The sequence below is a fragment of the Triticum urartu genome, chromosome 5, assembly GCF_003073215.2.
Source record: "Triticum urartu cultivar G1812 chromosome 5, Tu2.1, whole genome shotgun sequence".
Taxonomy (NCBI): domain Eukaryota; kingdom Viridiplantae; phylum Streptophyta; class Magnoliopsida; order Poales; family Poaceae; genus Triticum; species Triticum urartu.
This window is the reverse complement of record NC_053026.1, coordinates 12,476,814-12,490,044: the sequence shown is the minus strand read 5'-3', so window position 1 is coordinate 12,490,044 and position 13,231 is coordinate 12,476,814. Positions and strand designations below refer to the sequence as shown.

General features: G+C 44.5%; 1 protein-coding gene and 1 long non-coding RNA gene across 15 annotated transcripts; one reads left to right on the top strand and one right to left on the bottom strand.

The window, feature by feature from the left end:
* The first annotated feature begins 1,051 nt into the window (after positions 1-1,051).
* Positions 1,052-9,908, top strand: LOC125506956. 10 transcript variants are annotated; one of them, XR_007282819.1, is made up of 7 exons: positions 1,052-1,448; positions 1,535-2,135; positions 3,421-4,103; positions 4,281-6,757; positions 6,857-7,091; positions 9,554-9,663; positions 9,768-9,908. It is a non-coding gene; the product is annotated as an uncharacterized LOC125506956 (long non-coding RNA). The 10 variants fall into 10 exon arrangements; XR_007282821.1 differs by lacking the exons at positions 9,554-9,663; positions 9,768-9,908 and having other exon boundaries at positions 1,535-1,661; positions 1,881-2,135; positions 6,857-7,112; XR_007282817.1 differs by lacking the exons at positions 9,554-9,663; positions 9,768-9,908 and having other exon boundaries at positions 1,535-1,980; positions 2,081-2,135; positions 6,857-7,112.
* LOC125506955 lies at positions 2,779-12,086 on the bottom strand. 5 transcript variants are annotated; one of them, XM_048671668.1, is made up of 4 exons: positions 11,339-12,086; positions 8,035-8,157; positions 7,669-7,951; positions 7,168-7,553 (listed from the first exon to the last, which is right to left on the bottom strand). In XM_048671668.1, exons 2-4 carry the CDS (start codon positions 8,073-8,075, stop codon positions 7,509-7,511), a joined length of 369 nt encoding a protein of 122 aa, XP_048527625.1. In that variant the 5' UTR covers positions 8,076-8,157; positions 11,339-12,086; the 3' UTR covers positions 7,168-7,508. The 5 variants fall into 5 exon arrangements, 4 of the variants coding, with proteins under 4 accessions (XP_048527625.1, XP_048527623.1, XP_048527622.1 ...); XR_007282815.1 differs by lacking the exons at positions 7,168-7,553; positions 7,669-7,951; positions 8,035-8,157 and adding exons at positions 2,779-2,944; positions 3,075-3,172; XM_048671666.1 differs by lacking the exon at positions 8,035-8,157 and having other exon boundaries at positions 7,638-7,951.
* Positions 12,087-13,231: the final 1,145 nt, after the last annotated feature.

Genomic DNA, 13,231 nt, shown 5'->3' with positions numbered 1-13,231 from the left:
AGTGGCTCTCATAATAGATTCATAAGGTAATTTAATTTTTTTTCTAGGAAAGTGTTCCATGCCCTTCCTTAATGGAAATTGGAATCTAATATTTCCTTCCTTCATATCAATAATTGCACCAATCGTTCTAAGGAAAGGTCTACCAAGAATAATAGGACATGAAGGGTTGCAATCTATGTCAAGAACGATAAAATCTACTGGCACATAATTCCTATTTGCAACAATAAGAACATCATTAATTTTTTCCATAGGTTTTTTAATAGTGGAATCCGTAAGGTGCAAGTTTAGAGAGCAATCATCAAAATGACGGAAACCTAACAAATCACACAAAGTCTTTGGAATCGTGGAAACACTAGCACCCAAATCACATAAAGCATAGCATTCATGATCTTTAATTTTAATTTTATTAGTTGGTTCCCACTCATCATAAAGTTTTCTAGGGATAGAAACTTCCAATTCAAGTTTTTCTTCATAAGATTGCATCAAGGCATCAACGATATGTTTAGTAAATACTTTATTTTGACTATAAGCGTGAGGAGAATTTAGCACGAATTGCAACAAGGAAATACAATCAATCAAAGAGCAATTTTCATAGTTAAATTTCTTTAAATCCATAATAGTGGGTTTAGCAACATCTAGGGTTTTAATTTCTTCAATCCCATTTTTATCAAATTTAGTATCAAGATCAAAAGATTCAGAATTCTTGGAACGCCTTGTAGGTAAAGGTGGATCATATTCAGTCCCATCATTATCAATATTCATATTGCAAAACAAAGATTTAATAGGGGACACATCAATAATTTTTAGATCTTCATCATTATTTTCATAAGAACTAGAAGAACACACTTTTATAAAGACATTTTTCTTAACACACATCCTAGCGGTTCTTTCTTTGCACTCATCAATGTGAATTCTTATGGCTTTAAGAGACTCATTGATATCATGCGTGGAATCTCTACTTCTAATGAAGCAGTTGGTAGTCTCTGCCGGTCAATTTTCATCCCATCACTTTTGTCCGGGTTTTTTAGGTTATTTTGGTTCCGTCCACCACCTCCCCTCCGCTGGTTTTTCCGTTGCGATAGAACCAATCCCTCGCTAGCCCTACCTCGTCTCCCGTCTCCAGTCGCAGCCGCCGCCGCACCCCAATCCAACCCCGCCGCCGGCGATCTCCTCGCCCCCCTGCGCCGCCGCCCCCAACCTTCTATTCCTCTCCCAAGGGAAGGGAAGGGAAGGGAAGGGAGAGGGAGCGCCCAGATCCACGGCGGCATCAGCGCGCTGTCGTCGACCTGATCCGCGTCCGTCCTCGAGGGAGGTCGGCCATGGAGGTCCGACGCGGCCCAGCAGCAGCCATGGACGGACGGAGACACCCCAAACCCTACCTGGGACGACGCCTCAACCTTCAAGGACGCGCGCCGGCGACCGCAGATCTCCGGTGACGGCTATGTTGAGTGCGTACCTGCGGACGTTCTTCCTCGGATTCATCATCTCCCCCTGCTCGTGATTCCTTCCTTGGATTCTTTTCTTTTGTGTGCAGGATGACTGCCCCGGATCTGGACGCACAACCTGCAGCTGCAGCAACAGTTGGACGACCGAACGCACGAGCCCTCCTTCCCTCCCTCATGGCTCTGCTTCCTCCTACCCTGCCCCCTCACGTGGGCATGGTGAGCTTCCTACCCCCCGTGCACATCTCATCTAATCTCATCAAATCTAGATTTCTCTGGACGTATTTATTGTTCTAGACACAACTTGATTCTCTTCAGTTTGATGTCACCCCTTTCCTGCCGGAGTGAGTCAGTCAAATACTCCTACTAGCAGTATAAGATGTTTGCTGACTTTGAAAAATGATAGATAGTAAAAAATACGCTAATGAGGTTGTGCAGCGGCGGACGTATGACTGCTACCTGCACAAGCGGATGGCCCTGCGAGCCGGACCAACCTCCAGCTGCTGTGGCGTACCACGGGCAGATTTATCCCAACGAGGTATGCCTGTGCACAATCATCATCTGAAACATATGGATGCAAATGCTTGGTGCTGCGTGCATGCATATATACGTCTAAACAGAATTACGGTGGGATGCAGGAAACAATGAGCCCAAAAATTAAATTAAAACAAATCGACGCCAACAGCGATGGGGGTGAGTAAGCTATTCATATTTCTTTTCGTCTGTGGATGCATTGATGGTTTGTATTTCACATTTTGTTTTATTATTATTGTTATATACATTACAGTCTTGTTTCTTGCGGTCATACACATTAACTTTGCAGTCACGTCTTCACATCACATTTGACCTGCAGCAATTGGTTGTGTGTCCAATGTACATGTCTAAATTTTGTTTAGGTGGATGTCGCGCATGCTTTGGTTGTGTGTGCAATGACTTTTCTGTGGTATAACCCTTCATATTATTACCCGCAAAAAAAACCTGAATATTGTTAGTTGACCGTTTACATGTTTGAATAACCTTTACCGTCACGCTAAAGCCTAAAAGGTAGTTAGGTAGAGAGTCTCAAGTCACCATTCGATCAAAAACTATTTAGTAAGCTGTTCTCTAATTTCTCAGCGAATGAGCACAAATTCAGAAGGGTACGTACACAAAAGAACCCATGTACAAAGTCTCTACTCTTTTACCAGGCTATCCACCATCTACACAGCAGGATTCACAAAGCCATGTGGATGCTACCAAAGTGATAAAATTTGGATGTTTTTGGAAATATAGCATCATAGGCCCAGTAAGGGGAAAAAGCCAACATCATGAAGAATGCATTAGGATAATGATTTTACCTTGGGGTTATAATCTGCATTACGTGCCTAGAGAGCTATTTGCTTTCAAGTCCAATTTACAATCCAGGCGCTGACCGTCGACACAATATTCTTGTCATCAAATCAGACACCAGAAAGCAGAGTACACCCAGGAGAAATCAGACTAGGAAATAGCTCTGGCTCATACTGTCAAGTAACCATATAAAATATCATTTCCAACACAAGGAAAGAGATAAGTTCTGGGAAAGAAAGAATAAAAATATCATACATGATAAAATAGTGCTGAGAGAACAGATTTCAACTTAGTAACTTACACTTCAGAAAGCGTTGTGAAAATATGTGAGACCCTCAAGCCTGATAGCTTCTTGATGTAATGGTTCTTTGTGTTTGTCCTTCCATTCAAGACAAATATACCTGGTCAAAAACCTAATGGTTGAAAAACATATGTACTGATCAATTAGTGAAACAAAGTTGTATCACTGATGCTGTGTTTTTCATTGAAGCAAAATATGACAATGTACTAATCTAATAGTGCAGATGTAGATTATCTCGCCTAACCTGGTTGCATGCTTCAAAGTTAGATTTTGGCCCAGTATATATTTAATGTGTACAGTTCACAGAAATAATAATGGTTTATTTTATTTCGTTACAAGCGCCGACAGACCATGACGCTTGAAGATATGGAGGCGACAAATCTGTGCCGATCCCCTCTTGGTGATAACTCTAGCCGAGCCCCTCTTGGTGACATTCCTAATCTTGAGCATCCTTCCCAAATCCTATATACCTAAGAGATTCACCCCCACTATCCTATTTATCTTAACATGCAAGCTATCCACATCAGCAGTCCACTCACATCAGCGCTCCGTTACCGAATTACAAGAGGGACCCACCACAGGTTGACATGGATTCTCTGCCTCCACGTCACCTCAACTTCTTCTACCAAGTTGTGTCACACACACGTCACCTCAACTTCTTTTACCACATTGTGTCACACACACATGCTGTGCGTTATCACGTTGTGCGGCACGCAGCAAATGTAGGTGGCATACGAAACGAGGGCCTGCCCATATTCCTTTCATCCACTATCTCGCCACTGATCATTAATAGGCCCGTTTACTAGGATAAAGCCAGTTCGTCTCACACAAATCATGAACGAATCATTGCGCCTTCCAACTGGGTGCTACTGCGACGGGGCGGCGGCGGACATGTAGCAGAGCACCGGTATCCATTAACTAGAGGAATAGGTGTCAGGCAGGCAGCGGTGAGGACGTAGCAGCAGCCAGCAGGCGAGGCGCCACACACCGACGACAACGATCGTAGACTGAACGCTCCAGCTAGGGCTGAGGTATGTCAAAATATCAATTAATCTTTTTGCCTAATTTTTGGACAGATTGGTTTGGTGAATCGGTTTATCTAATCACATCATAGAGATAACGAGTACTTCTTTTTCGTAGTGAATAATTTGTGCATCATTAAATTTTGGACCGATTTATCTATGTTCAATACTGTCAAAATTCTGCAGCCGCCACTGGGTACTACTGCAAGGGTCGAACAAGCAGAACGAGAGTGCCAGATCGATAGAGAAGAACACCGCTACATGACCAGAAACTGGAGCCCTATGTTGCCATCATGGACATGGATCGGAAGGCTCTGAATTACGCCAGATGCATTCATCCCCTACAAACTATAATATTTCGGGGCAACCTTTTAATCATAATTTAATTTTATTAATATCTGTGTAAATGCAGATAACTCATCATGCTTATTTCTAGGAATGGAACTAAGCTTCATCAAATTCAAAAGCATGTATAATGCTGCGCACTACACAAAACAAACAAAAAGAATGAGAACAACCTGAGTATACTGTCATGAATGGTAGCAGTATGTTGCACAAGGTTGATCCGGTGAGAAGCATGATTTACTCAATAGTGTACCTCGTGATTTATTAGTGATATCTTTTAACAGAAAATTAGATTATTAGTGAACTCGCATTTTTTCTTCTGAGCAAGCTATGTTTTTATGGAATGGATAGTTAATAGTTGTCATCGTTGTTTCAGGTTTTTTCCAAGGGCTGAGATGTCTCTACTTAAAGGTGTTTTTTTTTTTTGCATCAGCTTGGTCTTTTTTTGCGGGTGATGTATCACCTTGGTGATATACTTTTTTTGCGGGGAACCTTCGTGATATACTATTAAGGTAATAAAGGAGAAGAAGTTTATCAAAGAAGGTAATAATTAGTAAAAAAAATCACGTGCACACAATTTAAGCTTTTCAACACTTTTATCTTATTCTAAACAATATTTTTTTCCAAGAATGTTATTTAAAAAAACACATTTATCATATTCTAAACAATATTTTTTCCAAAGAATATTCTTTATCATCGCACATACTAAAATTCATGTGCACACAATTTTAGCTTTTCAACACTATTCTCTCTTATTCTAAACAATATTTTTTTCCAAGAATATTATTTATCATCGGCACATACTATCTCATGTTTCTAAACATCAAATTATTTGTTAGAAATTCCCGCAACAACGTGCGGGGTATCATCTAGTGACTCCAGTGCCCGTGCCAGGTAATTGCGAGCATAATTTTTTGTTGTTGATCGCATTGGGGCATACATATAGTTGATACGGCTTTTCTACTGTTAAATTCTTGCTGCAGAAATACAAAAATTATATATAAATCAGAACGAACATCACAACATGTTCTTAAACACAATGGTGTTAGCACACAAAAATCTAGCTAACAACAGGAACTACGGTTTTAACCCAGGCTATTAACTAAGGTAAGGGAGAGAATTTAACTGGAAATTACCTCTTGGTGCAAGTAGTACATGTGCTTTCAAGAGGAGCCAACGATGCGGCCAACCATGCTTAAAATGATACACAGTGCAAATCCCACGCCTCTGGATTCCTCTTACTTCATCAGCTCACTTGAGTAATGCCCTGCTTGTTTAGCAAATAAATTTTAGTTGTGTCTGGAAGATGATACATAGCTGTCTATTATATCATGAAGAGCATGGCTCCAATGTATTTCAGGTACTTATGTCTAGCTTCAACAGATGGCATCTCTAATATTCTGAATCTTTCTTTTTCCGGATAATGCATCTGTATGTCTGCATTCATATGCTTATGTATATCCTTGAATCCATTTTAGTCAAACATTGCGATCAATAGCTCACAAGAAAAAAGAACATTGTACAGTAGAAGAGGCATATGTGAATACATTGCGCAAATAACTGATACCAGTTTTCTGAACTAGCCTGGTGGTACTTCAGAACAACATTGTATTCTCCAAAAATATGAAGGTATGAAAAGAAGTATTCTACACTTTGGAAATTCAGAGATTAATTGGCTACATTGGTGCATTACCTATCGGCCTGGGGTGGCCTGCCATGGAGATCGACGAGGCAGCAGCGCGACTGTGCTCAGCGCAGTTTGAGTGGGGTAGAAGACAGAGAAGTCCATCGCTGCACGCAGCGGCAGCTGCACGCAGCGCATCCACGGCTGGCGGAGCATCGCGATTAGGACTAGCTGGAAGTGCTACTTCGAGTATAGAGCACCGCCAACTAGCGTAATGTTTCGTATTCGTTTTATCCGTTGTACTATGCACTGACAGCCGGACTGACTCATCTGCTGCAAGCACTGCATATGTATAGTACAGGCGAAAGGACACAATATTACCGTTGCACTGAACACTATATAAAGTAAACACTTCACCCAGCTGCATGTATTTAAGGCTCATGCACCAGCCGCTGCGTGCAGGACCGATCGTTTTGCTTCAAACACGCACACAAGCACCCGAGTTGCTGCGATCCGTCGACGTCGCCGTGCCGCGATGTCCCAGAGCTCATCTTCCGCTCGTCGTCTCTGGACACCCCCGCCCCCGCTGCCATTGATCCTGTGCCCGAGGTGTGCCGGGATGAGCACTAGATGGTTTGTCTCCGGGATAGACCGGAATCCCGGCGTCCGTTTTTACAAGTGCCCGAACCAGGGGGTAAGTCTGTTATCTGTACACCCATCCATCAGATGTTGCAGTTTTCTGCTGTTTGCTTTGTATTTTCTTGTTCATCATTCAGTTTTGAAACTGACGCAGGACGGGAGGCCCGTGCGACTTTTGGTTGTGGGAGGACCAGTACGTGTTCTTCATCACCAGCGTTGGCATCAACCTTCTCATCAAGGCGGCCGGAGGTGGGAGCAACGTGATGTTTGGTATCGGACGCGCCATGGAAGATGTACATTTTTTTGGTCAATGAAAAATAACCAGTGTACATAATGCCGGGGCACGCGTACTACTGTAACCAAACACCGGGTCATGATTAAGAAAACGAGTAAGGACCATTTTCTGCCAAGCCTGATCCAGAATATATTCTCTCCCCCACTCTACATTCAGACTGCTGCACGAAATTCACCAAACTTCTACAATTGGATTATATCGAAGTATAGCTTTCCCTTTGCAATGTTTGAACACTAAAAAATGTCACCATCCCAACAGAGAAACAGCGACGAGAATAATATTGGACAGAAAGAACCTAATCATGCAACTCCGGTGGTTATTTTTACTAGCAATTCAAGCTCTTTTGTCAACGAAAATTAACCAGGGAAATTAACCAGCGACGAGAATAAGATTGTAGAATTCATATGCCTCCGGCATAGAATCGAAAATTGTGCCAAGCACCGGGTTGACAACCACATCAGTCCCCCTGTCAGCGAACCCTCGTATGGCAGCTTCAAGTGCCGGCACACGATCAACCACTGCCGCCCGCTCGTCTGATGCTTGCGGCCCTCTTGTCCTGCCAACATAAGCAGAAGGAAAAGAAGATAAATAGAAAGCATGCCTGTAGTTAGGAAAACCATTTTTTTTTCTCTAATTTTACATTTATGAACATTGACAAATAAAGATTGTACTGCGAGACGACGGGCAGCGCCGCGCCATGGGCGCGTCCGACAGCCACATCGCCACCGCCCGAGCTGAACATGGTGCAGGACCCCCCCGGAGAACTCAACATCAGATAAAGCCTTCTCCGCCGCCGGCTGTGCCCCACCCTCATCCGACCGACGCGTATCAGGAGAGAACGGGCGGACGACCGATTCCGGCGAGCCTACTCCTGACGCGGCCGCCGCGGCGCCGCCACCGGCCGTAACGGAAGCCCCCAAGCACGCTGCTGAATCGTTGGCAGTCGACGTCGATCTGCAGTACCGGCGAGCGGTGCGAGCTCGTAAGTTACAGATTCCATCGAAGAACAAAAATAAAGGAGCAGAGTTTTCACTCACCCAGAGTCGAGCGCCGGCGCCTCCGCAGCTGGAATCGCCATGAGCAGAGCCTGACCCACTGCCTCCGGCTCGCCGCAGTCCTCCCCCCAAATCCGAAAAGGGATCCCGTGCTAGACGTAGGACCTGAGAGCGGCCGTCATGCGTCCAATCTGGGTACACGCCACCCAGCCGAAGCCAGGCCCGCGAGCCAAAATGCAATAATGTGCGCCCTGCACTTTCTGACCGGACCGGCCCAATCGTACGACCGAACGTACCTCGGCGAGCCCACAAGGGCCGACTTAGGGGATGTATTTGCTTGTATCCAGCTATGTATGCACGCTTTACTGAATCTGACGTTTTCTTTTGCACAGATCACCTCGCGCAGCAGGGCCGTCGATGTGCTGCGTGCATTTGCCGCTGCGTGCAGGACGGCCGCACTCGTAGAAGACAGGGCTCGACGACAAGGGCGCCGTGGTCTTCCCACCCACATCCGAACGGTATAGCTACGTGGCCGGCATGTACGGAGAGCCGTGAGCCCTTCTGCAACTACCATCTGGTTCTGGCTGCCCAGGATGCCAGACCGGTAGGCGCGCGGGATTGGCGTCGACACGGCGGCGCGAGATGTTGACGGGGAGAGAAGGAGGCCGGCGACGCCGTCGCGGGGAGAGGATCGTGCGGGCGGAGCTGTGGCGTGGAGGAGAGATGGCGGGGCAACGCCCTGGCGGGGAGAGGAAGGGTCGGGCGACGCCGTCGATGGGAGGGGCGCCATCGACTGGAGTGGCTGTGAGGGGGAGAGAGTGAGAGGAACTAGCCGATGTCATGTGCATCGAGGATAAGCATGCCTTTTTAGGGGATAAGACTTTTTTTAGGAGGGGGCAAGGCTGTGTGGGTGGAAAAAACAGTTCGTTGTTCCACTCTTGTTTATATATGTTTAATATTAATATATAAAATATTTTTATACAAAAACACAAAAAATTTAAACACAGGAATTTTGCAATAGATCCGAACGGATCCTTTGCCATCGAATCTGAATCCTATGTTGGTTGTACGTCCGCTCGAACTGCCTTTTTATTCCTTGTTTGCTTATGTCCCCACTAATCCAGTGATCGCCCACACTCCCGCCAAATCCCTTGATTGCCCGCACTCCTGATTTTTTTAATGATTGATGGCCGAAAATAAAGGTGGGGATTGAGAAAAATATGTCGCGAACAAGGGTAATAGAACCCACGATCCATCAGACTGCAATTGGAGGGCACAACCATCTCAGCCAACTTAACTTTCAATTTGTTCAACGCTTGTGCTTTTCGTAATTGGGGGTCTCCAAGTTTTGATTCAATTTATTAGAATGATTGCTACTATCTGCTTGATGAATGGAATGTGAAGATTATATAAAACAGTAGGATTTTCAGTTTGTATGCCCGTCCAGTAACTGAGTTTTTATAGGTTTCATGATACAGTAATTGTGCAAATGTGTTATACTTTCTAATTACTTTTGCAGTGCCATTTAATTGTTAAATTTTCTATTGGGCATGCTTCTCAGATCCAAGGCATGGAGAACTCCAAGGTGTTTGCTGACAAGCTGTTCGGGACATGTCGAGGCAGAGGAACATTGAGCCGGATGAAGGCATTAACAAGGATCGGCTCAGAGAGGTCTAGACGGAGATTACTGACCACATCTTGGACTAAGCTATGTTCAGTTTAAGTCAATCTAACATACTGATAAAAAATTTCCTTTGGGTGTCTCACATTAACAGGTGGAACATGAACATTGATGGGATGCTCATAGAAGATGAGGTCAAGAAGGTGGCTACGCAAATGATCACAGAGAAGACTACTGCTGGTTCATCTTCCCCGCCCTTTAAATATGTTCATGTCTGCACATCAATCTATCGATATTGTTTGGGATATTTTTCCAGGTCCATTTGATCGACCATGCGATTCAAAAAGCTCTTTAGTGCAGTTTGCAACAACAAAAATCAGAGGATTGGTCGTTTGTAAGGGTGGATATCTCAGAGGTGGCTGCCACCCGGATTGGAATTTAATTCAATCTATTTCCCTGTCTGAAGTTTCATACTAGATGTATGTTCCTGTGATATGATTTGTTTATGGAGATGGAGAGATGTGACTTTCAGAGTGACATAAATTCAGAGTCCTTCTATTGAAATCTAGAGGATCGGTTGCATTTTTGTTGAGGTACTAGAAGAACTTTGTTTTGTGTTAACAATGGTGTCCTTTTGTGCATTGATATTCCCTGAGTGCCCACTGCTATGTTGTAGTTCCTTTTCCAACCAAGTTATTGATGTATTCATTTTGACAGAACCGATACCAAGTGTACACACTTTGCGATTAAACCAAAGACATCAAAGCGCTAAGAGCACACTGAATTGTTGGACTGAACAATATATAGATAATTCATCTGTCAAGCATCGGAACTAACCCACTATGACAGTCACATGAATAGATACAAAAATTTCCAAGCAATCTGCAAAGTATATACAAACTGATCTGTATGAATACCACAAAAAAGGTTGTGCCTGCGTGAGGACTGCATTCACAGTGTGGGCAAAGAATCGATTATGGAATCTGTGCAGTTCTTGCGAGGTATTCTGAAGAATTTAAATCAGCGGCAATGAGTGGCGATCATGAAGCGGGAAAAGGTGTGGGTGCAATTGTGGTACAGCAGCCCCGCTGCCCCACCACGCAGCACTTGCATTGGACAGGGCCGGCCTTGGGATCAATCAAACTAAATTTTGTAGCCTCGTACTTGGAGCAAAAGGGTGAATATTCTGCCGGTGCCGTCGCAAGGGACAGCAGAGGGCATGTTGTTATTTCTATCTGAATGTTGTGCAGTTCTTGCGAGGTATTCTGAATATTCTGCAGGTGCTGTCGCAGGTGTTGAGGAGGCCGAAGCAAAAGCAGCCCTCATTGGGTTGCATGCTCTCAAGGATCTACAGGGCCCCACGATTTTGGAACTTGACTGCCAAATTCGGATTAAGGAACTGATGACAGGGAAGCAGTCCCTCTCCCCCTGCTATGGACTGCTAAGAGACATCAAGCAAGCACTAACAAACTTCTCGGATCATAGTATCAGTAGCGTGGGGAGATTGTGCAATGCCCTTACTGATGGGCTTGCAGCGTTGGCTAGGAATTCGGAAGACCAGGAGAGGATTGCGGACGTACCGGACTGCCTCCGCCCGCTTATGATCTCTTTATTTGTGGTTTCAGCAGAGTAGCTTTACTACTCTGAATCTCAAAAAGAAAAAGGTTGTGCCTCTCCCTAGGATAATCATGGCAATTTCAAGGGGTAAAATTAAGGGGGAATTACCTGTAGGGGATAGAGCCAACGGCGGCCGCGTTGGAGCCCACGACGTTCACTACGACCATCGAACGCGAAGACGGTGCCCCCGCCGGCCTCAAAGTTGTCGTCGCCGTATGCTTCCTCGCCCTCGAAGAGCCTCCATGATGCTGGACCCCCGCCACCCCTGCGTAAGCCACCGGCAACCGAAGCCAACAGGACCTCGCGCCCCAGCCCCATGAGATGAGCTCCTCCCGTGGTCTTGCGTCGTCGTCGGCCCGCGAGTCACCGGCCACCTCGCCGGAGATGAGCACCGCCGCGGATCCGGCTGGAACGGGACCGGATTGAGCACCAGCGCCCGGATCGACGCGTCCCTGCGTCCGTCGTCGTCCGTCACGCCGCACGCAGCTCGTCGGAGCCCCGAGCCCCGCGCTGCACCTCTCCTGCATCCCCAGTCTGCACTTATCCCGGTGCTCGAGGCCGCCACCATTGGGGCCGCTCCTCTTACTTGAGCGTCCGTCGCCATGGACCTATCGTCCTCCTCCAGCCGAGGCTGCTGCGGGACCAGCGGCGATCTTCATCGCGCGGCAACTGCCGATGCATGCGACAAATGCGGTGGTCGATGGTCGGAGTCGCGCGGTTGCGGCAGGAGCTCAACGACGCGCGCGGCGGATGCGCCGGGGGGAGGGAGGGGAGACCGGGAGCGAGAGAGGTTGAGTGAGTGGAGAGGAGAGGAGAGACCGAGAGAGTACTGGGGGATAAGGCAGCGTTCCGTTTGGTGCCGAATGAAACAAACTTTTGTTTTCTGAGAATTCCTTTTTTAGGTGTTAGATTGGGGGCTGGTAGGGCCGTGCTGGATAGCTAATTTGGGCCTTGGATCGGCAAGGTTTGCTCTACGACAAAATATAGATAATTAAAGTATATATATACCTCACAAAAAATTTAAAGTATATATATAATTATATATTAAACATGGTTCATACAAATAAATATTTTTATACTTATTAGATATATTGAGAGTATCACAAAAATATTGAGAGAAGAAACCGAACATACTTGGTTTATGTTGGTTTGCTTGCATGTTTTTATCTTTTGTTGGACAATTTTCCATAGCGTATATAAATAATTTAAAATGATTTAAGAAAGTTTAGATGACTACTTATTTATATATGGACATTATTGTTGGTTGTTTTCCCCAAGAGAAATGCAACATCTTTTTTTAATAATATGAAAAAGGTTTTCTTTTTTACAAAATAAAACAGTTGTGATAGTTTCACTTTTATTTTTATTATACATTATACATTTTTATTTATATGATGCAGTAGAAAATTTCATTTATATTTCATCAGAGATAGAAAGTGATACATGATAATACAAAAAGGTGTATTTTTTTATATTTTTCAGAATATAGGAGACATAGATATGGATTTTGGAGATGCACAAAAAGAATCCATCGATAAAGGTTCCGAAGCGACGCCGTTGAAAAGGGCCAAAAATTCACGAGTTTTTACAACATAATGATGTGAAAGCGGTGATATCACATAACAAATCAAAAAAAGGATGCCAATTTCAATGTTATCGTACAAGGTATTTTTCAATATTATTATTGATCTTTCCTTTGTCATATTTCCTTTTGTATTCAACTAATTTGGCTCATTTTGTTTACTAATTTGGCTCATTTTTGTATCATGTCGACAGACTATGTTTGTATCCCTAGAGATATTACGCTCATCGAAATAATCATGTCTGCCCCCAAGAAAACCAAGTTCGTGGACATTGCAAGTGAAGTGGACTTCAATTATTAATTAATTGTGTCTGTGTTATATTGTATGTATGTGTAAAATTTAACATCCATTATCTTTATATAACTCTTACAAAATATTTCAAGAGCCCGTGGCAACACACAGGCATTTTACTAGTAGA

Bases quoted from the DNA above. Each gene is read 5' to 3' on its own strand.
- LOC125506955 (XM_048671665.1), bottom strand. From the start codon at position 11,757: ATGCAGGAGAGGTGCAGCGCGGGGCTCGGGGCTCCGACGAGCTGCGTG. The intron at 7,952-11,338 runs GTAATTCCCCCT...CCGGTACTGCAG, and splicing joins GTTGGCTCTATCCCCTACAG to ATCGACGTCGACTGCCAACG. The intron at 7,554-7,668 runs GTACAATCTTTA...TTATGTTGGCAG, and splicing joins GCGCTGCCCGTCGTCTCGCA to GACAAGAGGGCCGCAAGCAT.